We start from the raw sequence: 26833 nt of genomic DNA on the forward strand, positions 1-26833 counted from the left end.
TATCCTACAATGTCCAAATATTGTCTTTTATGAACATGCATTTCAAATTGTAACATAGGTAAAAGGTTATAGTATGTGTACCTTTTGAATAATATATTTGTCCAAAGTATGATGTTTGTATCAAAGAATGATGTTTGTATCAAAGTATGATGTTTGTATCAAATTCGTAAACTCCAACAAAAACATTGAAAAAGAAAATTGGTTTGTAGGTTTGACATGGAATGGTAAAGCAACATAAAGGCACATGAGAAGAAAGTGCTCATTAGAATGTTGCACAAGGATAGGGGAAAGGGGAAAGGGGGGGGGGGGGATCCATATATAATGTATGGCGGAAAGTTTACACAACTCTCTCCATAAATTGATAATCATAAGGGAACTTGCCTTTCTCCTATTTTGAGAAAGATCACCACCAGTGTTAGCGCCTTTCCCCTGTTTTGAGAAAGATCACCACCACTGTTGGCGGTGTAGCACATGGGAGAGCATATCCAATGTTGAACGTGTTTTGTGCAATGTCATACTTACATAGAGTGTCGAATGCGTCTTTTTAGTCTAAAGTTCAATCTATTGGATTGATAGTACCTGCAAAGTAATAAAGATGATTACATATTAATATTTGAAAAGGCGATTGAGCTCGCTAATATGTTATATCAATAAAATGTTAAAAAGTTACAACATAAAACATCACCGATTTATGGAGATAGGGTCCTAGCGGTGAGAGGTCTAATGTAGATAGGAGGCTTGGCTAAGAGACAAGGTCCTAGTAAGAAGATGGTGAAGGTCTAATATAGCTAGAGAGGGCTAGCTAGGATCTTGACTATTAGCTAGTCCACGCAATATAAAGTTGTAATCTGCAAATTATTCTAAACCTTTCAATCTCTGTCTTATAGGATCACAGCGTAAGAATAATTTTATGTAGAGTAAGAATGTATCTCTCATTTGTGGATCAACATTCCTAGAATATTTTGGATTATGGAGATTGTCAACTTGTATTATGCTACAACCAGATACGTGCTTCAATGGCTCCATATTAGACGATCTATTGGACAATGTGAGAGTTATAGGTTTAATACATAGATGAGTCATGAGAGTAAAGCTAAAATTAAAGTGATTTAGCTGTCCATACGAACATGTAGACTTTCCATCTCGTCACGAATATAGGAAGAGAGACTTTCATCTTCTTCGAACGAAAAAACATTGCAATGAACATGTGATCATGAGAACAAATCAGCATAGAATGCCACTAATTCCCTTGTTGACGATATGCTACTCGTATCAACTTGAAACCTTTCTTTCAATGTAGATTCAATATAATGGTGCATGTCAAACAACAAGCATCTTCAATTTTTAAGAAGGAGAAGAGAGAGAGAGAGAGAGGGCAAGCCAAAGAAGACGAAGTCACTAAAGGCATGCATTGAAAGCCTCTTCCAAGGAGCATATACTTGGACCAATCACCTTAAAGCAAGTTGAACCACATTCAAGTGGCCTGCCGTGAAGGGATTTTCAATAGGAAAGAGCAAAAGAAGGAGAAAAAGTAGGAACAAGGGGGACCAAGAGAGAAAGGGGGAAGAAAAAGTGGAGCCTCAACGAAACACAAAACAGCTAAACATATTTTAAAAATCAGTGAATTTTAGCTTCTCAAGGCCAAATACGTCTACCGTACAGCAGGCCAATAAAAAGAAATGTCTTAAAAAATAACTATTTTTCCTTTCTTATCACACATCTTAACTAAGGCCTTCCTATGGCAGGCCAAAAAGAAGTGAACCTAATAATACGAGGGAGCGATCCACCTAGCTTCATAGGATGCAAGAATTTGAGAAAACGCTCTAGTGCTGGCCAAGTAAATACCGATCTATATATGAGACTCCATGGTATTATTTAGAAGAAAATTTTTATGATCCTCAGCAAATATTTCAAATTGCTATAAGGATTGTGGAAAAAGCACATCGATAGCCAGTAATCCAATCATGACAGTCACAATCGATTCAGCACATTGACAAGATGCCGAGTGAACATAGAAAGCATAGATCAGCAGAGCATATTTTGTAATGATCAACTATTAAGTATACCTTTTTTACATTTATGCACCAAATCAGCAACGCGATGACTCAAAAAATATAAGCATCGGCTGGCATAGGTATGTGCAACTGCTAAAGGTTTCGCCATAGATCTTAATGATTGCGACGCGTCGCAGAAGTTAGCCTTTAATCAACTATTTAAATTGCTAGGCTTGAGGATATTATGTGCCCAATCGCAGCAACCCACTGAAGGTGCCAAAAAGTGCGACAGCTAGGCTGAGAGCTAGCACAGAAGGCAACAGTCAAAAGTCAATTTAAAAATACACAGGCAACGCCAAAGAAGCTTCACATCACGTATGTGCTGGAAAAGAAGCGCTTTGAGTAGTAGCAATAGCAAGCAAGACCTTAACATTTTTACCTTTATATATAAGGATATTGCCAAAAGCAGAGCATATTTATATAAAGTTATGCTAATAAAAAGTTGCTGTAAGCAATACAAGAAGCAAAAGAGTAATCGTTCTGACCTTCTATGCTAGATAAAGACCAGCAACAAAGTGAACACAGGGCCAATGAAATCAATACTTTAACAACCTCGATGCATCCCCTTGCATCAAGTCAAGTTCCAAGACATGTACAGTGAACTGCTCGGTCACACAAGCTATATAATGCTTGGCAATGCAAGTGTCTGTAATGCATGACCTAGCTTGTGATATGCAAAATATGAAGAGCACACAAGGTGCTCACTGTCAGTTACCACCCAAAGTTCAAACCCTGCAGATTACTGGATAATATCTTCTGCTCTTTCAGATCAAACACCATAGCTGAAACTTGGATGCCAACTCCTTTCGGTATGCCCAGGTCCCTCGTATGGATTCTAAATAGTCCATGGGTTATTGACATGCATTTATATTGCAGCAACTTGAAAGCCCATACCCCAAAGTTCTGCTATTCACACTCAAAAGCCCCGTTCCCTTTTTCTTCCTGTCAAAATAGACTTAACAAACGCGATTCCAAACTAAGTACATAGAATTGGAGAAAAGACACTCTAAGCGCTTACGCTTTCCTCTGTTGTGGATGTGCTAATATTTTTTGTGGCCTGATTTTCTTGGAAGTATGGACTGCCAATGAAGCTCCCAAGGCAGCCGTTAATGATACGAGCAGCTGGTCCATCAGAGAAACGCTTTGCAAGTTCTACAGCCTGCAAAAACACTTGTCAAACAATGGGACTCTCTCTCTCTCTCTCTCTCTCTCTCTCTCTCTCTCTCTCTCCCCTGCGTTGTGTTGCGCCAAAGGGAAGGCAGTGCCGCCTTCAGCGACACCACCACCAGCAGGGCAGCGCCACCTCAGCCAGGCAGCACCAACCAGGTCTGCACGTCATGCCTCGCCATTGCCCAGGAACAGTCCGCTGACAGTAGTAGCTCCACAGGTCACAGCCACCAGCAGCTCCAAGGTCGCAGCAGCAGAAAAGGGTGCATTCACAGCAGCTTCCCTCCACTTCTTTTACCCTAAGTTAGGGCTGACCCCCGAACTCTGCTCAGGGGTTACACAGCTAAGGGGGTGCTAGGATACAGTTCAGGCCATTATGGACAGGAACTCAGCCACCTTGACTCCAATAGCAACTGCCTCTCTGGAGAGGAAAGCTTTAGATACGAATAACAAGGGAAAACAGGAAGTAATCCAAGAGGCATTGCAGCAATGCAACACAGCAGCACCTGCACCACAGCTTGTGAATAACGTACATGAAATAGTTACCACCCAGCTCAAGTCTATGAAGCAGGAATTCACAGCAACTGTGATATCAAAACTAACAAATGTGATGAAAAGAGCAAGAAACCAGGGCTACTAATAATTGGGTTATACGCATATGAGGGCCGCACAAGGATTGGCCTGTGGGAGATGGACAAAGATTGACCATCTCAAGAAGACAATCCACCAAAATGAGTGGGATTCGTAAGACATAGATTATGTCCTCCAAAAGGGGGCACAAGCAAAGGAGTCTTTCAAGACAAGATGGCAAGGAGCAAGGTTCTCAAACAAACTAACAAGCTGCTATAACAAGTACCGGAATGTGGTCACCCTGACTCAGCTCAAAGGCAAGAAATGCAGAATTGACTAAAGAAGAGGAAGCTCGAAAGTAAGGAAAGTGGGCTGTTTACCGAGATGGGATAGCGCTAATCAGAGACTTAATTTCTAGACCCAAAGACTCTCCGTCTTCAAATTATGTAATGAAGGCCACTTCATGATAAGGCTAGAATATAGGATTGTGCTACAATAACTGCGAGCTGAATTGCCTTTTGCACTCCTCGATTCTTTGACACTCAGACATGTAATAGCTACCCTTTTGTGGGTCTGTGCCATGTCTCGTACCCCCCGTGAGGCCTTTTGAAAGAGTTAATCTCTCTCTCTCTCTCTCTCTCTCTCTCTAACTCGGGGAGTGGCACGCAGAAGGTCATTGGCAGTAGCTCAGGTTGTTGGGCAGGTCACCGTGTCGCCACTGCTCCAGTTTGCTGCGCTGACCCAGGCCCTTCGGCTCAGTTTGCAAAGTTAGGTCGCATAGCCTTTCAGCTAGAGTCCACAGTTTACCAGGCCCTGAATTAGGGCTGACCCCCAACCCGCTCAGGGGTTGAAGAATAGACGTTAAGGCCCGACTTGTCTTTTTGGAGATGAAGATCTTCAACATGGAAAACAAGGGAAAACCAGAAATAATATAAAAAGCATTGCAGATACACAATGAAGCAGACCTGCACCACTATCGATAGCCAAAGACATGGGACGCGTATGAAGAACTACAAGAACAGAAAAAAAGGGCTGTTAATATCCAAAGTCTACACATAGGGAGGGCTGGCACGATGGGAGCACGACAAAAAATATTGATCATATTATAGAAGCAATCCCGTAGATTGAATAGGATGACAACTATACAGCAGGGGGACACAAGCCAAATTAGTTCTCAATGACAAGATGGCAAGAAGCAAGGTTCTCAAGCAAAACGCTGAGAGGTACCAAGATATGGACCTCGGAGAAGCTCACTCCAACTCAGCTTAAGATGAAAGCCACAGAATTAACTAAAGTGAAGGACGCTCACAAGGAAGAAAAATGGGCTGTTTACAGAGATGGAAAGGCACTAATCAGAGACTTCAAATCCAAACCCAAAGACTCTCAGTCTTAAACAGATGTAACTGCAGACTCATATCTTTTATAATATACCATAACTAGCCTATAATAATCTCCGAGATGCTGTACGCACTCCAAAAGACTCTCAGTCCATAACTAATGTTGGTGTTTATCCCTTTTTGGCTTGCATTTCATCTCATGAGCCCTGAGACCTTCTGAAGATCTAACTCTCTCTCTCTCTCTCTCTCTCTCTCTCTCTCTCTCTCTCTGCTCAGCCCCCGCTACCCTCTGCTACCCCCTCGCTCAGCCCTCTGCCACCCCGCTCAGCCCTCCGCTACCCCTCTGCCACCCTCGCTCAGCCCCCCCACTACCCTCTGCTACCCCCCCCCCTACCCCCCGCTCAGCCCTCCGCCACCCTCTGCTACCCCCCCCGCTACCCCCCGCTCAGCCCCCGCTACCCTTCCGCCACCCTCGCTACTCCTCCGCCACCCTCGCTGCTCCCTTTGCTACGCCCCCTGCCACCCTCGCTGCTCCTCGCCACCCTCTGCTACCCCTGCCACCCGCGCTGCTTTTTTTTTTCAAATCTCTTCTTTTTTTAAAACTCTTTTTTTTAAAATATATATTATTTAAATCTCTCTTTTTTCTTTTTTCTTTTTTTTTATAAAATCTCTCTCTTCCCCCCCCCCCCCCCCCTTGCAGCTCCGACCTCCTGCAACCCGCTGCTGCCTCCCCCATAATGAAGGGAACAGGGGGATGAGGACAGGAGACTAGGTGGGAGACGCTTCGGTCATGATTTACATACACGTGGAGATGGGGAAGGGGAATGGTGACAAGGGGAAAACACAAAAGCAACTCAATTTGGAGGACTTCAACAAACGCAGCAACCAGAGCGGTTTGACAGTGGACAGCACCGCAGCCCAGAAGAAAGGGGCCCACCCAAAGCCCATGCCGCTCACCACATCCTCGACCTCTATGGTTACCACCACTATTTCACCACCATCATCCGCCTCATCATCTACGCCACCTCTCTCCTCCCCCTCTCCTGCATCATCATCATAGTTCTCCTCTCCAGTAGCCTCACCACTAGCGCCACCGGCCATGGCTCCACAGTACTTTCCGCTCGTATCACCTCTACCTCTCAGTCAGCCACCCTTCATCACCTCGTCCGGCCTTGCTACTCCTACATACCACTCCCCCGCCCAGATCATGCTGTCCCCATCCTCAGTACAACCTCAGCAGCCCACCTTCATTCCAACCCCTCTCGAGATCCAGTTCCCACTTGGACCATGACATCTTAGGCCCCCACCAGATGCTTGGGACTCCCTATTGGCTGAGATACACAGCATCTGGGCCCGTCAGGCAGAGCTGACACATTACACTCAGGAGCAGGCTTGATACACCCAAGAGCAGGCCCGCATTATAGGAGGTGAAGGTCTGAATAGCAGCAACGTGGAGAAGATGGGCAGAAGATGGAGATGGCAGGCAACAACTTGGAGCGGCCTCCTCTTCAAGATGTCGATTCTCCACGTAGGTAGTAGAGGTCCTCAAGAGGAAAGAGAGCATACTCTCTTGCACTTAGCGAAACAAAGAGAAGACATGGCTTCTCTTTCTGGCCTCCTTCTCCTCAATCTCTAGGAGCAAGGGAGCAGTGGCTCTGATACCATGTTGAAATATGAAAGCAAGAGCTAGAAACTAGAAAACTAGAAGTAAAATAAGAACAAGATTGAAAGACAAAGAGTTACCTTGTAGATGAGTGTAGACAAGACACAAGCTAGATAGATTGCAATGATGTGACCCATGAATATATGGGCCAAAGTACAAGACATAGAGCAAGAGTGCTTATGGGATAATTGTAGAGGTGCCACATGGCACAAACTCAAGACACAAAGACTAGACTAGACAAATGTAGACTAGGGAAATAGTACACTTAGTGTGCACTTATCTCCAACACCAAAACCCCTCGGAATGCAAGACTCAGTAAAATTTGTCCCACAAGGTCCATTGCCGAGCGTACACACAAATCGGGGGAAAATACAGCAGCAATGCCACCAATCTGAAACCCCCCCTCGAGATGCGAGCGCAGCACCTAGGCGTTTACATTAAGGAAATCCTAGGACACTGCCACAAAGTCCTTGACAGGCCACAGAAATAGCTGAATATGTGCTTGCAGCATAGCATATATAAAGTTTTCTCAGATTTTCGATGTAACAAACCACTACCTTTTTGATAGTGGTCACTAGTCCCATAGACCTTGAAGGGTCTCCAGCGGACTTTAATACAATCATATCATCTCTCTCTCTCTCTCTCTCTCTCTCTACACACACACACACACTACGGTCTTCACCCCTTGTTGGGCGCTGAGGATGTCATAGTAGCTAGTCCTTGCTGTGCGTGATGGAGTGTATGGTTTCAACCTTACGAGTGACTATCATGAGATCGAAACTACGTGTGTGTGTGTGTGCGCGCGCGCGTGTGTGTGTGTGTGTTCACCCTTGTAGATTTGTTTCTTTACTCATTGCACGTGTGCATGTATCTATCTATCTACCTACCTACATGCATACACCCCCATATACACAAACAAAAAATACACATATATATGTAAACAGATTCATTCACACTACCTTGTACATTGAAAGCTGGAATTGTGGTAACTCAATGAACTTCACTAGGCATCTTCGCTCAGACCTACCAAGGTAAGGACATCATATACTACATGGAGAACAACTAAAACAAGAAAAAGTAATCCTAGTTGTACAAGTATGTTAGAAAAAGGATCACTAACCCAAACGTGAGCCCCCATATGAGGAGGACCAGTGGTTAGTAGACCAGGGTAGAGTTTAGGATTACCTGAACTGTGCGGCCTGATTAACACATGCAGTACAGGCTGGTAGAAGCATCAGAAACAGTGTGCTTCTCTGCGCCTGTGTGGAACAGTAGCACGTAGCAGCATGGCAGCAGGATAGTGCAGCAGTGCCACTGCTTATTTATAGGCTTGGCAGTATATCTAACCCAGCAGCAGTCGGAGTTGGCTGATTGCTGGTTGGTGTGATCTTGGCTTGAGTTGACCTGTCCTGGGGGTTGGGTTGGTTCCCTTTTTGGGGTTGGGGGGGGCCGGGCGCGGGCGGGCACATTCGTAACTTAATAGTCCTATTGAATCCTTTCAAAGGCAACGCATGGTGAGGAGTGCATGAGCATATTTCCTCCCTACAGATTTCAGCATTACAGTCATCTCTGATTGTTATTTTACCCCAGCACCACGCTGGATGTTTCTAGCTTGCTTCAAGAGGTTCGTCATGACAGTGTCAATAGGACAATAGTCTACTCCGATGACGTTTAAGGAGCTTGGGCCTTTATAGCTGATAGCAACGCCTCGAGACACATATCCAACAACAAGAACTAGTTCAAGGTACTACTACCCACACATTTGGATCCATTGGTGAAGTGCTCAGTAACAGGGATTGGGAGCATTCCATTCACCACGGATTCAAATGAGAACAAGGTTCTCACAACCATTCTCTATGTTCCTAATCTATGTAACAATGTTCTTCTATTAGCGAGATCACAAAGAACAGGATGAAGGCCGAGTTTGATGGGGGAAAATTTATGATTTGGTCAAAGGATACAAGAAAAAGCATCGCAAGAGGAATAGAGGAACGCGGGTTGTACAAGTTCAGGGCATTTCTAGCCCGGTGGATGCAGACAGTTCAAAGTTGTGGCATGAGCAATTTGGGCACATCAGCTACGAGACTCTCTTAGAGATGCAAAGAGGTCGATTCGTGGATGGACATCCACACATTGCAAACAACACACATATGTGCTAGACTTACATAGAGGGTAAGAAACGCTGGGAGGCATTCCTGAAGGAGGCTACACACAAAGCCAAGGTTCCACTCGAGTTGGCTCATTCTGACATGCAAAAAGATATCTACAACATCATTCTCCTAAATCAGGTATAGTCTTACTTTTATATTTGATTTCAATACAATGACATGGGTCTATTGCATTGCAAAGAAATCTCAAGCATTGCCACAGTTGAGAAAGAGTTGGGAAAGAAAGTCAAAACCTTTCGAACTGACAGAGGGGGAGATCGCTTCAGAGGCTTTGACACCTACTCAAGAAAGAAGGGATCAAGAGATACTTGACTACTATACAAACATCCGAGCAAAACGGTGTGGCACATAGAAGAATTGAGTGATTACAAAAATGGGGCTATGTATGCTCAGGGAGAAGAAATTCCGAGATCCTTTTGGGGTGAGGTAGTCCATGTGGCAATTCATATCTTGAAAGAACAAAGATACTTTGTTAAGAAAGCCATCATTTCTCATTTGAGGGTTTTCAACTCCGATGCGTATGTAAATGTGAACAAAGCAAAAAGAGCAATGTTAAATCCTAGGAGCAGCAAGAAGTGCATCTTTGTTGGTTATAGTGAGGAGTCAAAAGATTGGCTATATGACCTAGAAACAACGAAGGTGGTGCAACTACACCAAAAGCTCCAGTTATTCCTCCTCGAGGACCCAGGCTTGCCACAACGCTCGACATCAGGCTACTACTTCAAGCTTGCATCAAGTGCCATATCATGGCACAACATCCCACAATTGCACTCTCTTCCACGGAGGTAGAATACAGTGCGGCATGTGTGGCAACCGGCAACCGTTTGGCTCAGATGGATACTGGTGGACATGGCAGTTCTCTAGAAGGCTGTGATGTGATCATGTGCAACAACAGGAGCTGTATAGCGATTACAAAAGACTCTGGAACCTAGTATTTCATCCTCGTATGAAGCATATCGGATTCAATACCATTTCATCTGAGAGTTAATTATGAACGAGATCATGGAGTTGCCATACAGAAGATAAATCTCCCACCACATATTCACAAAGGCTCTTCCCAGAGAGCAGATGGAGCATCTCTTTCGACGCATGAGTATTGGCCCACATTTGAGCATTGTTAGAAAAAACGTCACTAACCTGACGATAAGCCTTGAGAGGGAGTGTTAGAAAAAGCGTCACTAACCCGACTATGAGCCCCCATTTGAGAAGGACAAGGGTTTAGTAGACCAAGGTAGATTTTAGGCTTACCTGGAACTATGTGGCCTGATTAAGGCATGCGGCACGGGCCAGCTACCACGAGTCATGGCAATGTGTAAGCATTGCAATAGGGCCAGAGCCTATTTATAGGCTTGACAGTACATCTGAACAAGCAGCAATCAGGATCGGAAGCAGGGGTCAGAAGCAACAGCAGTCGGGGTCAGCAACCTGTTGGTAAATACCCAAGGTTGGTAAAGCTATTGTTAGGCATGTGTTGAAAGTGTGGAACCTATAATAAGCATGGCCTCAAAACCACTGGGCAATGGTAGGTTGGCTGTGGTGACTTCAAAACTCTCAATTAAGACTGCTTACACTAGGCGATTCAGTAGTGATCTACCTTCTAGATGGTCTTGGGATATGGAAGCATTGCATGCCAATGGCTAAGTCAAAGCCACGTGGCCTCCAAAAGATAACTGTCTAACCTAAGTGAGCAATAGGATTGCCACCAATCTCAAAAGAGACTAAAGGGGTCAGGAAGACATTGAGCATTTGCCTATGAGGCTGTCCGGAGGCCTAGAGAACATAGTTGCCAGCTGAAACAAAAATGGAAAAAACTAGGGAAACAGAGTTTCCGGCCCCCGCCGAAACGAAAACAGAAGAAATGGCAATATGGTACAATTTATGTATTAAAAAATATTTTTTATACATAATACAATTATCAATAGACTGCAAATTATACATAATATAATTATCTATACTTTGAAGCATTATGCATGCTTCTATGATTCTAAATTCCTATGATGATTGATCTATCTTGTATCATCTATTATCAACAATCAACATGTGTATACCTAGATGAATCCAAGAACATTCCCAAACTCATCCTCTAAAAACACAGCATAGTGCAGTTTCAATCTCACGAGAGTCACTCATCAAATTGAAAACCATAAACTCCATCACCCATAGCAGGGACTAGCTACTATGACATCCCCACTGATGTCATCAGCGCCCAACAGTGGGTGTAGACCATAGTATATAAGTATGCTCTCACACATACAAATCCACACACCCACACATACTTGAGCATCCATTTATACAAAGTCTTCGTACTGAGTTTCTGTCGGCACTCCGGAGGTGAAGGGCAAACTCACCCATGACGAAGGCTAGCACTAAAGGAGAAGGCTAATCAAAAAGTAGTCCAAATCTCTTCATTCAAGCTACCACTGCTTTGAAGTCTAAACGATTTCATTTTAGTCTCTCCCAAACGAGCATCTAAATCTAAATCTAGCTGATAGGGCAACGCACCATTTAAGATAGAAAGAATTATTGCAATACCAGCAGGCCGCACAATCAACATGTGTCATGAACTAAGTTCTAAGTTCTACCTTCTAACAATTTTGAAGTTACAACAATCCGAAGTTTAAGAGGGAGGATGGAGAGTTGAGAACCTAGAGGGAGGATGGAGAGGTGAGAAAGGATGGAGAGGTAGAAGAACGATGGGAGGTGAAAGAGGATGGAGAGGTAAAAGGAGTCGGAGGAGGAGGATGAGAGGTAGAAGGAGGATGGAGAGGTAAGAGAGGAGAGGTAGTGGAGGGATGGAGAGCAGGCTCAGGATGGAGAGCAACTGCAGCCTGTAGGATGGAGAGGATGGAGAGCAGGCTACAGCCTGTAGGGTGGAGAGCAGCCTGCAGGATGTGTGGCAACCGTGGAAAGTAAGGTGTAGTTTTGCAATTGATGGGAACCCCAATCCCACCCATGTTAAGTCTTAACTCCGCTATCACCAATCATCAGTCTAAAGCTTTTGGCAAGAAGGTAGTCCTATGGAGTCTATAAAGAAGTCCTCAGGCTCTTGGGTTAGCTAATTTAATGACTAATCAATGGCAATTAACCTAAGATTGTTGTTTAGTAATATCCACGTAATAGCTCAAGAGAGTCAAAAAGACTACAAAAACAGCAGCGGTACAGTATAGAGACAAAGTGATGCAGGTATGATGTCCGAATGGGTGCAGGGTTCCTGAAAGATGCTTGATGAAATAGAATTGGACAACAAAAACGAGAAAGGATCTGCAAACTGAGAATGTGAAAAGCATATACTTGTCTGAAGCACAACTAGTTTTTGGATGTGGGGAAATTGATATAGGAAAAGGGACTGCCCAAGTTCACAAACATCAGGGTGATCATGATCTCTTTAATTTTAGGAGAAAAGTGAAGAACATAATTGCATTCATGACAAAGTGCGACTCCTTGCAAAATCCTCTTGCAAGGTGCTTAGAGTTCTTTTGACTATTGGTTAAAATGGCGGCTACTTTCGAGGATTTTCTGTGCGTAACGGTTCACATGCAAGCCTGGTGGTATACGCTAGTACATTAGCTGCCCACAAAGAACCTTGGTGCCTTAGAAGCAAACTGATCAGGACTGCAGATGACCTAGGGGTGCATGAGAGCCTCCTAAAGAGGGATGGTGTCCGCTAGACTAAGAATATGGCTGCAATCCTGAAGACAAGAAACATGAGAGCCTGAAGAAAGCGCAATTATGTGTGACTAATTTGGGGACTTGCTGCTTCAATGCTATGGGATTAGATGACTCATGGTTTTCACATGAAGAAGTAAGAAGCTTTGTGTTGCTGTTAGATACTTTGATAGGCCAGTTCAATGATGCAGCTCTTCAAGTGTGGTAAAGGAGGATCCAGTGCACCTGAGACTGTTATTCTAGTGCCAGACTAGGGTAGGGGTCTGGGCAGCCTGCCTGTATGTCTTTTTGCTGCTAGATGTCTACTAGCTGTTGGAGGCCCTGAGAGGTTGGCCAGGTGCTCTGGATAGGATGCTCCTTTCCGTGTTGCTTTGCAATCAGCATCTTATGGAGTTTGATGCTTGGTCGAGATTAATTTCTTATAAAAGGTGAGCACTAAAAAGGTGGCAAAGCGCTAGTTGGACCTTTCAAAACAATTCAGCAACTTTTTGAGGTGCACTTGTTGCCCTTACTTGTGATAAGCTACTTGCTTAGCAAGGGAAATTAGAAGAAGATGGTGGTGTACCTCACAAACATCAGGCAGTTTTAAACAAGATAACTGCTACTTAACACCCAATTGAGCAAGTGACTTCCCTGGGAGCATTTTTGCAGCCTCATGACATGGCACAAGCACATCCTCTTACAACATAAATGGAAAAAAGCTCCTATGTGCCAAAATGGCCCATTCTGACCTTTTAATGTATAGTTATCATGTGGAATTTTAAAAAGCATCTACTGAGAGGTTGGGAATCTCCTGCTCAGCAACAGCGCACTAGCAGTTCTTTGTGAAGACAAGGTCACACAAAATTTCGTACACATGATAGCACATGTGCAAGCTCTCATGTTTATGTGTAGATTAGTCCCATGGCAAAGGATGCACCTGAGCTTGATGTTTCTTTGTTTCAATTTTGAACATTATGTCATGTATTATATGGTTTCTAACAAGTTATGTTCTTGAAAGGTAGGATGGTTTTTGTGCTGAGGCCTAACCCACAATTTCCAAAAGCTACAATAAAGGAGAAAGCTAATCAAAAAGTAGTCCACATTCTGTCACTCAAGCTACAACTGCTTGTGAAGACTATAGGATTTCAGTTTAGTCTCTCCCAAACAAGCATTTCTATGCAGAAGATGCTTTGAAATTATTTGCAATTATCCAAAACAAACTCTCCATGCAGGCACAAAATGATTTCAGTGGCCTTTCCATAGACTAGAATCCACTCCAATTTGCTTCCAGATCCATGTATCACCTTGAAGTCTATACTGATACCATTCTCATTCTTCTTGCTCGCTCCTTAAGAAAACCTACGAAATTCTAGGCCTAAAAACACTTCCTTTACAGCAAAGACTCTGCATGCCAGAAGCAAAACACAACATAAACTAACAATACAGAACCTATTACCTCGTTTATCACAATCTTGGATGATGTCCCCATCTTCACCATTTCAGCCATAGCCATGTGGAGGATACACATCTGGAGCATTGTCCCTCCAGTTGCTGCCTGCACACACAAACTCAGAGGACTGGCATGACAAAGGAGAGCTTCACTATTTATATACAAAAAAACCTATTAAGATTTTTGTTTTGCCAACCTGCTTACATGGAGAACATATTTTCTCTGTGCATTGATGTCTAGCTAAAACGGGATGTGCTAATTGCAGTCATCTACATTGTTCAAACTCTCAAAGGAGCTTTGTACATAAAACAATCAAACAACTTTTCTTCAGCCAGGAAGACTGACACAAAGAACAACAAGTGAGACAAAGCTAAACGAAGTCACATCCTTCACTAATGTGATTTATTGTCGCTTTACATGAGTGCTCCTACTGATGACGATTCATGACTATGCATAATGACAACAAGGGCAGACAGAACTTGCCTTCCACTTTTCTGGAAGGAGGTCTTTCAGAATGGGCTCTTGCTGAGCCCAACTATCTACAGTAGACAAGATAATATTCTCAGCCATCCTGCACTCACAAAATCCAATCACAACTTGTGGGTTAGCAGGTGAGACCAAATACAGTTCAGTGCACTTTGACTATGGCAAATGACTATTACAGCACAAGTCAAATAATGTGCTTTATACACAAATAAAAATGTAGGGATTCCCTTGTGCTGAATGCTTTAAAAAAAGAGCAGCCCAAAAAATGAATCTTACTTAAGCACAAATTTGTTGTAGACAAGAGGAAGTGGGGCAGTGAGAACTGCTGCTTCTGCAGTACGTAAAAGAATGAAACAATGATCAATCTCTCCAGAACCCATACCTTCCATTATATACCTTCATACGACTACTATATATCCAATCTTACAAATTAATATATTTTATAGAACAAGCACAAGATCAAAGGAAAGAAGGGAGTTTGTGAGCAAGTATAGACAAAATTATAAGTAAATGAGAAAAATATCAAAGCACCCACGGCGAAATCTAGAACTGCAGCTGACGAATGCTCAAGGCGGCATCTTGGAGTGGGGCAATCAGTAAAATAAGCCATTGTACAAGAACCGCAAGCAGACATCCAGCTTTCTTTGTCTCTTGCTTCTGTTTGCTCTCTACATGGTATTATCTCATTCTTTGTCCTGAATGTAGCAATCAGCAAGAGAAACAGTTGTACAAGAACTGGAAGCAGAGGGCCAGCTTTCTCCTTAGTGGTTACAACTGAAAGGAAACCCTAATGGTTACAACTAGTAGTGGCGGTGCTCAGGGAATGTTTTTCTAGTCTCCATACCCTAGGTCATTTGAGTGCCCATAGCAAGCGTATTGCACTGCTGCAAAATGGATGATGGTGTACTGGCCATCGAAGATGTGGCAAAATTTGTCTCTAACAAACAAATAGCAATGCAGTGGTACCCTCCACAAATGCTTAACAATAGAAGACACAAAGCATACCACCAATGCATCCAAACCAGTCCCTCAGGCCTCTATTGCCAACAGCCTATCTTACATCTCAAGGTTGTGTGAGCCCGTTGGATGGAGACCACTGCTTCCTCTCTACATCTACATCAGCATTGGTTCAAGCACATATGGCTGTTTTTGGAGCCCTTGTTCAGTCAAAAACTGGACTTATAGGATGGGTTTGTGTGCTATGTGTCATAAATGTACTTCTTATGATAGGACCTCTCTCTCTCTCTCTCTCTCTCTCTCTCTCCCCCCGCCCAGCCCCTGTTGGAATGGTCACCTACCCATCTATAAGCCCCCATATGAGGAGAGCATGGGGGAGGTAGACCAGGGGATATTGGGGCTGCCACATGGGCAGCACACAGCAAAAGATAAAGGCTGCCACATGGGCAGCTATCCAGACATGGCCAATGGGCTAGCAAGAAGGGTACCTGGCAAGTCGTGGAGCTCCTGATGTACGGGGCAGACACGTGGATATCAGGGACCTGCAGCAGCCTGATTGCGCAGGGATTTCCAGCAAGGACAGACGGCGCTTCAGTACAGAGAAGGTATGGGATGCATACGTGGCTGTATGGGGCTGGTATAGACCTGGCAGGAGGCAAGGATACTGCAGCAGAGAGGCGCAACCATGGCGCTGCAAACAGGGCAGGCTGGAGCCTGCAGGAAGGCCCGCAATAGGGCGCATATGGCCTGGGCCAGTGGTGCAGTGCCACATGGCCTTGTAGGGCTGGTTGGGCTGAGCCAACCAGGTCGGTTGGCCAGCCAACCTAGCAGACCAGCCAGTCGGCCCATTTAGGGCTGGCTGGTCGGTTGGTTCAAGGGGGCCTTGTGCCCTATAAAAGGAGAGGCCCTGGGCCTCATAAATCACCAACATTCAGCAAGAGCAGGAGCAGACAGGAGCCACTCCCTTGGGCCTCACACTTGGGTTGAAGGAGAGTGGAAGGTGTGCTGCAGACTGAGTTCCCTAGAGGCTGGACCTTGGCTTCCTTCTAGGGCAGCGAGGTGTTGTGATCATCAATATACATCTTCTGCAGCAGCACTTCAAGGAGCAGAAGGAGCAGCAGACCAGCAGCCTATGAGCCTACATCCAGGAGGACATAGAGGCTGGAGAGCTGCAGACCTAGCTCAGCAAGGTGCTGCCCACCTAGGGTGATTCACAGGCAGTAAGGTGGAGAAGAACACTCTGGACAGAGAGTCTACATACGCTCGAGGTGGAGCACGTGGGCTCAGAGATCTAGAAGTGCTTGACATCTAGTAGAAGAACCTTTTGGTATTGTATCCTGTCCTACTGTGTGGACGGACGAAAATATAAAGTGTTGCTTCTATATTTGTCTCTGAGCATTGTATATTTACTGGCTTGCACATCTATGCACACTAAGTTAAGAAGTTTGTGATTCCACACCCCACACCACACTATGTGAGCTTCTGGGCAATACTATCACTCTTCCACTGTGCATACCCTCTGTTGGGTCATATCTAACAGCCCCTCCCCCCATCCCCGCCCCCTCTTCCCTTTCTCCCAGCCCCATAGGCTGTCTCCTGGCCCCCATGCGGGCCGCTGGCTGTCGTGCCAGCCTCCTCTACTGCCACGGGGGCTCTCGGCACCCCCTACACCACCCCGCCACCATGGGCGCCTCTTGTGCCACCCCCTCCACCTAAGATGCAGCAGCACAGGCCATATAGGTCCCGCGTAGGCTGCCAGGGCCTCTAGGCCCTCCCGCACCTCTTCTCACAGCCCAGGTGGGCTGCGCTATCATCCTGGGAGGCTGCTCCAGGCCCACACCACGGAGGCTGTGATGACATCACGGAGTTCTCCAGACAGGGAGGCACCCTCCTACTGGGGGATTTCAATGCACGAACATGAAATAGACAGGTGGGCCTGCTTGACTTCACCGATGACAGAGATCGATATATAGTCCCAGAGCTAGATGCAGCTGAGCTCGGGATATGGAGGCACTCTACAGATGCCCCACAAGTGAAAGGATACGGACGACATCTGCTTGAGCTAGGGGCAATCCACAACTTGATAATTTATAATGGTCTTCAGAGATGGCCACCATCTGGAAGACTCACTTGCTTCCCACATGGCGGTGGGTCTAGTACAATGGACTATCTACTAGGCCCACTAGACTTTGTCTACAGATACACGATTTTGCCATACTCCCCCCCCCCCACTCGGAGCTGACCACTCATACTTGGCCTTCCATATCTCTGCCACTATGCCAGCCACAGGAAGAGTTTCCCCCCACGCCTGCATGAATCCAGACCCACTTTGAATGTGCCCTTGACCCAGCCAGGGAGCTCTGGCTCTACTTGGAGATGATATAGACCTCGCCAACGCCTCAGACACCCTTGTCTCTATGGTACAGAACGCTGCTACCAAATCCTTTCCTACGACCTGACCCATGCAGATCCACGATGGGAAGATGCCTCAAAACCCTTGGTTCGATGAAGAGTGCAGAGAGGCGAGATCCCACTTGACACAGGAGCGGGCTTTGGATCATTTGACGTCACCTCATGCACAGAGGATCTTTCGACGATTGACATGTCGTAAGAGGCGGGCCTTCCTCACACATAGGATGGGCGAGATTGTCAGATCTTTTGGAGAAGGATACCCGAGCACTGGATGGGGGTTTCTATCGGAGGGGAAACCACCTATTCCCATCACCGACCCAAATGTGTGGCACACGTATGCATGTTCCCTCTATGATGCCCAGATGCAGACACCACTGGATATGTCCACTATGCCCAAGCCCACCACTTGTCACTTGTTCACCACACAGAATGTCGCCGATTACACAATCGGAGAGCCCAGGATAATGAGGCCCTATGGACTCAGCACTTTGCACATGGACAGGAGGTCCTAGCCCCAATCCTAGCATAGATATTCAACCGGGTTGTGCGCCACAGCTTTCCACTTGCTTGGAGCACTACCCCTATTGTACCGATACACAAAGCCGGGGACCGTATGGAGATTGGGAACTACCGTACCCTCATGATCGGCCACACTCTGGCCAAGATTTATGGATCAGTTTTAGAGAGGGAGCTCAGCAGTCACACGGAGGCTTGGGGGCAGCAGGCACTAGGGCAAGTGGGATTCTGGAGACAGCATTCTACCCTAGATCACATTTTTACTCTGAGGGCTATCATTGGGGAGGCGAGGTCTAGACACCAGAAGGTCTACACATGCTATGTCCCATGGTCTTGCATGATCAGAAGACTACAGAGGCAGGGGCTGCAGAACTGATATGGGGGGTGATGAGCCTATATGAGTCGTCAAAGGCAGAGTTTGTGCCCTAGTGGTCTATCGGATTGGGTCACAGTATGATTGGAGTGAAGTAGGGCTGCCCCCTCTCACTAACCCTTTTCGGGCTTTACATTGATGAGATCAATTCCTTCATAGACCGCCTAGGAGGCGAAGGATCACTACTGCTCGATCTCATGATACAGATATTGCTATACACAGATGACATAGTCCTTATCACATACTCATCGGAGGGGCTGCAGAGACATTTGGAGGCCCTAGAGGTGTTCTGCAGAGAGTGAGACATGACAGTCAACCTTGGGAAGACCAAGGTTATGGTCTTCAACACCTTACATGTAGTGCTTCGTCAAATCAACTTCACTTATTGAGACGAGCCAGTGGAGATAGTGCAGTCGTACACCTATTTAGGAGCTGTCATAGCAGCCCATTCACGACTCACACAAGGACGGGGTGCTCTAGCCCGATTGGAGAGAGAGTGCTTCCAGGCACACTTTCAGAATCCACTAACAAAGTGCTAGCTCTTCAATATGCTAGTGCGACCGACCACCATGTATGCAACACCCTTCTGGGGATGTGATCTACCGATAGCAGAGTGGAGGAGATTTGAGTGGCTACAGGTGACTATGGGATCTAAGTTGATTCAGAGCAAGCCCTCAGCCCCACATGAGATAGTACATGCAGAGTTCGCCATGACACCACTACAGATTGATGCCATCTTCCAGGCAGTGACATTCATTCATAGAATCTCGGACTTACCCCAGTCGAGACTACCGAGACTGACTCTGGAGTCCTCCAAACGACTAGCTGAGAGCAAGGCAGACACATGGTATGCACATACATCCACACGGTATGCCAGACACAAGATTCAGATGGACAGGCTCCCTCCCTTTCAGTACAGTATGGATGCACCCCTAGAGTCAAACTCGCGAGGTGAGATTAACTGTATCATACGGTTAGATCTCCTCCAGCTCCACACATCTCAGACTTGGGGGGGAGATCAAAAGCTCCCTACCAAGAGCCAGTTCTACCGCGACCACTTCTTGAGCATCTCGGACGAGGGATTCATCATCAAACCCCCAGTATCTTGAGGACAGAGGAGTCTCACACGCACTGAGGATCGCCATTTGGCAAATGCGGGTTTCATCACATAAGCTGAGGATTGAAACAGGGAGAGCAACACATATACCTAGAGAGCAACGGATCTACATGCTATGCACACTGGGAGTGATTGAGAGAGAGGAGCCCTTTCTCTGCGCCAACCTAGCCTACTAACAGATTTGGGGGATATACCACTGTCTATATCACGATGGAAGTGGCTTCGGTCCACTATCACGATTGATCCACTTCCATGACCAGGTCTACATTGGGCTCTGATGCGCCAACACAAGGAGACCCTGCTACAATAGATCAGGGAGCAACAAGAGGCGACCAAACCACAGGATACAGATCCGGGAGCAGCAAGAGGCGACCAAACCACAAGATACAGAGGCTGACCAGACAACGGCATGTCACATATTTTTATGCATTTGAGTCAGCTCTAGGACACAATGGGGTGGAGGAGGAGGAGCTAGCTGATATGCGGGCACTATGGATTGTAGAGGCCACTCATGACTCGAAGAGCGACTAGAACACACTCTATTGAGGTCCGACCTATCACAACTTTCCTCAGAGGAGACCATCCGAGGCGAGGGGTCGCTCTGAACATAGCTCAGTGGGTCTAGAGATTGAGGAGACCTCCTCCCCATCCACCACCACAGCATGAGACGGCCAGACAGACACAGATCCGAGACATTTTCACCACTCATAGACGAGCCACTACAGTGTCAGGTTTCGGATTCCGAGTTCCAACTCAAGCTCTCATCCTACTTCAGAGAGCACATGATATGATATGATATGTGTACTTGCTTTTGCTTGAGCTATTGAGCTCTTTATTTCAGCATAGTACTCAATAAGGGCCTTAGCGCGCCCTTTGCTCCAGCCCTTTGTGGCTTGTATTAGTTTTTCCCTTTTGGTGTATTTTGCACTTTGTCCCATAGGCCCGCAAGGCCTCCCGAGGACATTAATCTCTCTCTCTCTCTCTCTCTCTCTCTCTCTCTCTCTCTCTCCCCCCCCCAACTCAGCACACGGGCAGGCAGCAGGTCAAGTCGCAAGACGTCGTGACAGTAGTTGAAGTCACAGGCATGTTTGTCACGGGCAGGAGCTCAGGTCATGGGCAGGTCACCGCGCCGCCACTGCTTTTGTTCATTGTGCTGCCCCAGGCCCCTCAACTCAATTTTGCAAGGTTAAGTCGCACCGCCAGATTTCGTCTCACATCACTTTCAGTTCACAGCCCTCAATTTACCAGGCCCTGAGTACAGGCTGACCCCCCAGCCCAGTTCAGGAGTTGAAGTACAGCCCGGGCGGGGGGGGGAGGGGCTGTGCAGTCTGAGGCACTATGGAACAGAGGAAGCAAACAACTGCTGCTCTTGCCCCCCTGACTCGGAAAGAGAGACTATCATATGCTGCCATCACCGCCTTCACCCTGACACCCTTCCCTTATGCTCTAAACTACCAAAGATTAAACTCCTGCATGAGCTCTGCCCACCTAGCTTGGCGGCCCCTCAAGTCAGGTTGTTTACAAAAATGTTTCAGAGTATCATGATCTACATCCACATAAAACTCTGAACCATACAGATAATGCCTCCATGTTTTCAAAGCATGGATAACTGCATACAACTCCAATTCATGAGTTGGCCAATTCCTTTGAGAGGGAGAAAGCTTCTTGCTTTCAAAGGCTACTGGCCTTCCCTCTTGAAGGAGAACTGCTCCTACCGCAATGCCACTTGCATCGGTTTCTAGGAACAACGGTTTCTGGGGATCAACTATTTTTAACACCGGTCCTGAGACCACAGCTTGTTTGATGGTGTTAAAACTTTCCTGTTGATTCTGTCCCCAAATAAAAGGTACTTTATCTGAGGTCAGATCAGTCAATGGCGATACTATTCCGGAATATCCTTTGATATGCCTTCTATAAAACTGGACAAATCCCAAGAATGATCGCAACGCGGTCAGACTCTGAGGGATTGGCCAAGTTAGTATCGCAGCCACTTTCTTCGGATCCATTTCTACCCCCTGTGGAGTAATTATGAACCCTAAATATTCAAGCCTAACCATACACAGTATAGTTTTCTTTTTATTCACATAAAGACTGGCTTTCCTCAAAGTACTGAACACTATCCTTAAGTGTTCACGATGTTCAGTAACGCTCTTACTGAATATCAGGATATCGTCTATGAAATGTACTACGAACTTTCCGATATACGGACGTAGTAAATCGTTCATAAGCATGACGAAGGTCGCTGGAGCATTGGTAAGTCCGAAAGGCATTACCAAAAACTCATAATGACCAAACCTGCTCCTGAAAGCGGTTTTATGCACATCCTCGGCTCTAATCCGGATCTGATGATAGCCGCACTTGAGATCTATCTTACTGAAAATCACGGCTCCATGTAATGCATCTAGCAAATCATCAATCCGAGCCATCGGATACCTGTGCTTAACAGTGATATTATTCAATGCTCTGTAATCTATACAGAGGCGAAACGTATCATCCTTTTTCCTCTTTAATATCACTGGCGAAGCAAAAGGTGAGAAACTTGGTTGAATCTGCCCCAACTTGAGGTATTCTTCCAGTTGTCTACGCACCTCCTTCTTCAGCAAAACTCATCCTAGGGAGGTCTATTTACAGGTTCTGCCCCCGGGATCAGTTCAATCTTATGTTGAACTTTCCGCTCTGGAGGTAACCCATAAGATAGTTCATCCCTAAAACATTCAGAGAACTCCTCTGTTATAAGATTAGCCAGCTTGGCCATCTCACCACTTTGCGTAACATCAGTGCTAGTCGAAGAATCATTCACCGATTCTACCGATGCTGTGCAAAGGTACAAAAACTCTACCTGAGCCTTTCTGATTTCCATCACGGAAACCAACGGTCCCTGAGGTATATCTTTTTCACCTCGCAAGACATAAAGCACATCATTCATCTTGAATTGATATACGTGCTTTTTCCAATCAATGGCTGGATTCTTCCTAGAATGCCACGCCATTCCCAGGGCTATATCCGCATGAGCAAGCTTGGTCATTTCAAAATCAAGCTTCTCAGCATAGTCCTGAATCCGAAGCTCCAACTGGGTAACCCTTTGGTCCCATACTTCAGTTGAACTTCCATCTGCCATCCTGACTGTGTACGCTAGTCAGATGGACTTGTCTTTAGTTTCAGCCTCTTCACGAGCTTGGAGTTAATCACATTGTGAGTTGACGCTGAGTCAAACAACACAATGACATCATGACTGGCCACTTGCCCTTTCATTTTAATTAACTCCGTATCATTGAAGGCTGTATACCCCGTTGCTGCGGGCTTAGATAGGATGTTATCAGGTGCACTCGTCACTAACTTAGCAACAGATACACATAACAAACAAGGTACTAACCTCTGAGAAGATCCCGCTAGCTGAATCTGCATCTCTTCCGCTCTGGGACTTCCCTGCATCTCCACGTCGCACTCTGAGATCACCATCTCAACCATCCGACGATCTTTATTACGTGGACAATCTCTCCACTGATGAGGTTGAAGGCAACCAAAGCACAAGCCTTCTCTCCTCGCTTTTTCCCTTTGTTCTGGGTTCAAGGGAGATTTAGACCAAGCCCGGGCTGCCATTGGGGTTACTTTCCTCTTCACTCCAATGGTGGTACTTGGTTTAGGAGTTTCAGCCGGTCTCGCCTGCTTGGCTTGACCACTCGGCTGCGAACCACTCCCTCTACTAGCCCACTTCTTCTTAAACCCAGATTTCTTCGGATACCCATACTGGGTTCCGGCCTGTGCAAACCCACTTGGCTTGCTGCCCTTGGCATCCTCGTAGTTCAGGGCTATAGCTATTGCATCATCTAGAGTGTTCGCGTACTTGGCCCGAACTTCCATTTTTATTCGATCATTCAATCCAAATATGAAATCTTTCACTTGGATTGATTGAGGCAGGGGTTCGTCAACCTTCATTACACTCTCTCGAAACTTATCAGTGTATTCTGCCACTGATAAATTTCTCTGACGAAGGTTCCTATATTGATCCCAAGCTCGGGATGCCTCGTCAGGAGGTAAGAAGTGTTTCCTGAACTCTCTTTTAAACCCCTCCCAGGTAGTGGATGCTATGCCATCTTTTTGTTGTTTAATCCACCACCGATCCGCAGCCTCACTAAACATATGGGTGGCCTCGCGGATCTTTTTGATGTCATTTCTGATCTCACAAATGGCGAACGCCTCGTCCCATTTGTGTAGCCAGGTCTCAATGACATCGGAGCTACGGTCGTTCATCCGACCAGAATATTTTTCCGGTCTGTAGTTGGCAATATTTGGCACTTTAGCCTTCCTAGGCTCGACCGTATGGACACTAGACTCCAGTTCCATTGGAGCCTTTCCCTTCTCCTCTCGAGAAGGTCTGGCAGACATACTCTGTAACGCTCTCCTAAGTTCAGATTGCCCTGCGTTGGCTTGTAATTGCTGTGCTAACAACTGTTGCAAGGCATCCTCCAGCAATGCAATTCTGCCAGATAAAGTGTGAGCTACTGGGCGCGATCCCTGCTAGGTCGGCCGGACTCCTGATTCACCAGGGTCCCTCCTGGAAGCCCCTTCTTCTGCTTCCATTTAGTTCAGTAGGTGTTTTGTTTTGGGGCTTTTTTTTTTTTTTTTTTTTTAAACACCCCTAGAACACTGTAATCACAAGCTGACACAATTCAGTGTACTAACACTCTGAACATAATTCCCTATACTAGGGAATACCTGCAATCTGACATGCACACTAACTACGCATTTGACACAGGCATATATTCAAATCCCGCCTTTCCCTATACTAGGGAAATTTCTGCAAATTAACTCAGACTCAAGTATACAGGCACAGTCTCGAGCACAATCTGTCCCTGCTACAGCATCAAACTTTCATGCATACTTATCACTTACAAGATCCTGCTCAAGTAAGTGGAGCATCAATAAACTAACTCAAAGAAGAAAACACAGAATTGACACAAGTGATAGAGAGCCCCCTAGTCTATGACTCGCTCCCCAGTTAGATCCGCGGGATATTCACGAATACAGATGTCCACGAAACCTGCTCTCTGATCGAAACCTGTACGAGGGACTCAGGCCAAAACTCTGTCACGAACCAGCCCGCCACGTACTGCCTGCTCGCTAATCATTACTACAGCAGGTAATTTGTAACTAGTGGCCACCAAAGTCCCAATTGTCACCCAACTAACAATCTGGCTACGTATCGCCCATCCATGAATCTCCCCGAAGATGAACACAAGCCACTCCGCCGTTCTGCGTCAACCTATCAGCTAACCCCGTCCGTCGAGTCCATGAGCGCAGAACCTGCTTCACCCCACGAGCTATCACGCACAAACGATCCGCGATGCGCTCTTCACGCCTCTCTTCGTCGAATCACTTGCATAAGCCCGTTCGTGGGTCCACGTGTTGCACGACGTCGTCGCAATCAACGCATCGCTTCACCAATTCAGGACCCTCCACGTGAGCGCCACTCCTCACGGACCTCGTCGGCAGCGCTGGATTTCCTTCGACGCCCGTCTGATGTTCTGCAGCCTTCTCGTCGTCACCATCGGGTGATTCGCCACCAGCGCTCCACCTTCTTCTGTTTCGCACACCACTGCCAGCCTGTACGGCGATTGTACCATCAATTCAAGGAGCCTTCCTGGTCTTTTTTCTTCGTGCACGATCCCGCTACCCTCTTCCAAGGTCACGTCTCCCCACGCCTCTTTAGGACGTCACCCGTCCCTTGCTCTCTCAACCGAGCTCTGATACCAATTGTTAACCAACTATTCTAATCTAGCCACTACTGCAGATCACCGGAGCAGCACCATGATTCTCCTCCCAGCCAATTCATGCTAAGACTTGCAAGCGAGACAGAGATCTACGTTAAAAATCACGTGAATCCCTTTCTTCTCTTCTCTCTCTAGCCTTAGCAAACCCCAAATCCCTAGATAGATCTAGATGCCACATGTCATCCATATAGGGCCTTCCTAATGCAACATTTCACCCCTCTCTTGGGATGCATTTAATTCCTTGCCCCTAGGCACAATCTTAGCATTAGGCCCTTGGTCTCAGATCTATCTAGTCTGGTGCTATCAGCCCTCACCTAGGACCTTGACATTAAATCCCTCCCGATCATTTACATGAAGCGCAAACACATACATTACAGAGATAGATCCTTTAAGGGAAATGTCGACTGATTCTTCCGAGGTCATGCTACCTCGGCTAGAGCGTAACACTCTCTCTCTCTCTCTCTCTCTCCTGCTTCCCTTCCCCGCTGCCTACCTCTCTGCACTCGCTGCTTGCCTCTCTGCCCCTCTCCTCACCTGCTTCCCCCTCGCTCAGCCCCGCTCACCCCCCCCGCTCACCCCCTTGCTCACCCCCCCGCTCACCCCCCCCCTCAGCCCCCGCTCACCCCCTCGCATCTGCTCACACCCCCCGCTCAGCCCCTCGCCGCTCAGCCCCTTGCTCAGCCCCCCGCTCACCCCCTCGCTCAGCCCCACGCTCACCCCCCTGCTCACCCCCCCCCCCCTCACCCCCTCACACTGGCAGCCCTGATTCCCCCCCCCCCCCACTTGCAGCCCCGACTCCTTTTTTTTTTTTTTGGCCCCCACTTTACCTTTCGCCCCCCCCCCCGCATGCAGCTCCAACCACCTGCAATCCCTTCTTTGCCCGCTGCTGCCTCCCCCATAATGAAGGGAACAGGGGGATGAGGACATGAGACTAGGCGGGAGACCCTTCGGTCCAAATTTACATACGCGAGGAGATGGGGAAGGGGAACGGTGACAAGGGGAAAACACAAAATCAACTCAGTCTGGAGGACTTCAACAAACGCAGCAACCGGAGCGGTTTAACAGTGGACAGCACCACGGCCCAAAAGAAAGGGGCCCACCCAAAGCCCATGCTGCTCACCACATCCTCGACCGCTACGGTTAC

General features: G+C 46.6%; 1 protein-coding gene across 2 annotated transcripts in view; it reads right to left on the minus strand.

Annotated features, from left to right (window-relative positions):
- Positions 1–380: 380 nt before the first annotated feature.
- Positions 381–26833, minus strand: part of LOC147879703 (antitermination NusB domain-containing protein) — a 35456-nt gene continuing 9003 nt past the window's right edge. The window contains exons 5-9 of one of the 2 annotated variants that reach the window (XM_087371813.1): positions 14820–14874; positions 14537–14628; positions 14064–14158; positions 3073–3213; positions 381–579 (exon numbers count right to left, since the gene is read on the minus strand). In XM_087371813.1, the coding sequence (XP_087227939.1) occupies positions 562–579; positions 3073–3213; positions 14064–14158; positions 14537–14628; positions 14820–14874 (401 nt within the window). In that variant the 3' untranslated portion in view covers positions 381–561. Of the gene's footprint in view, positions 580–2470; positions 2890–3072; positions 3214–14063; positions 14159–14536; positions 14629–14819; positions 14875–26833 lie in introns of those variants that run through there. The other variant, XM_087371812.1, reaches the window with a different exon arrangement.

Source organism: Dipteris shenzhenensis, chromosome 33, assembly GCF_047967505.1.
Source record: "Dipteris shenzhenensis isolate YYH24624 ecotype China chromosome 33, Dip_SZ_1.0, whole genome shotgun sequence".
NCBI classification, from domain to species: Eukaryota; Viridiplantae; Streptophyta; class Polypodiopsida; order Gleicheniales; family Dipteridaceae; genus Dipteris; species Dipteris shenzhenensis.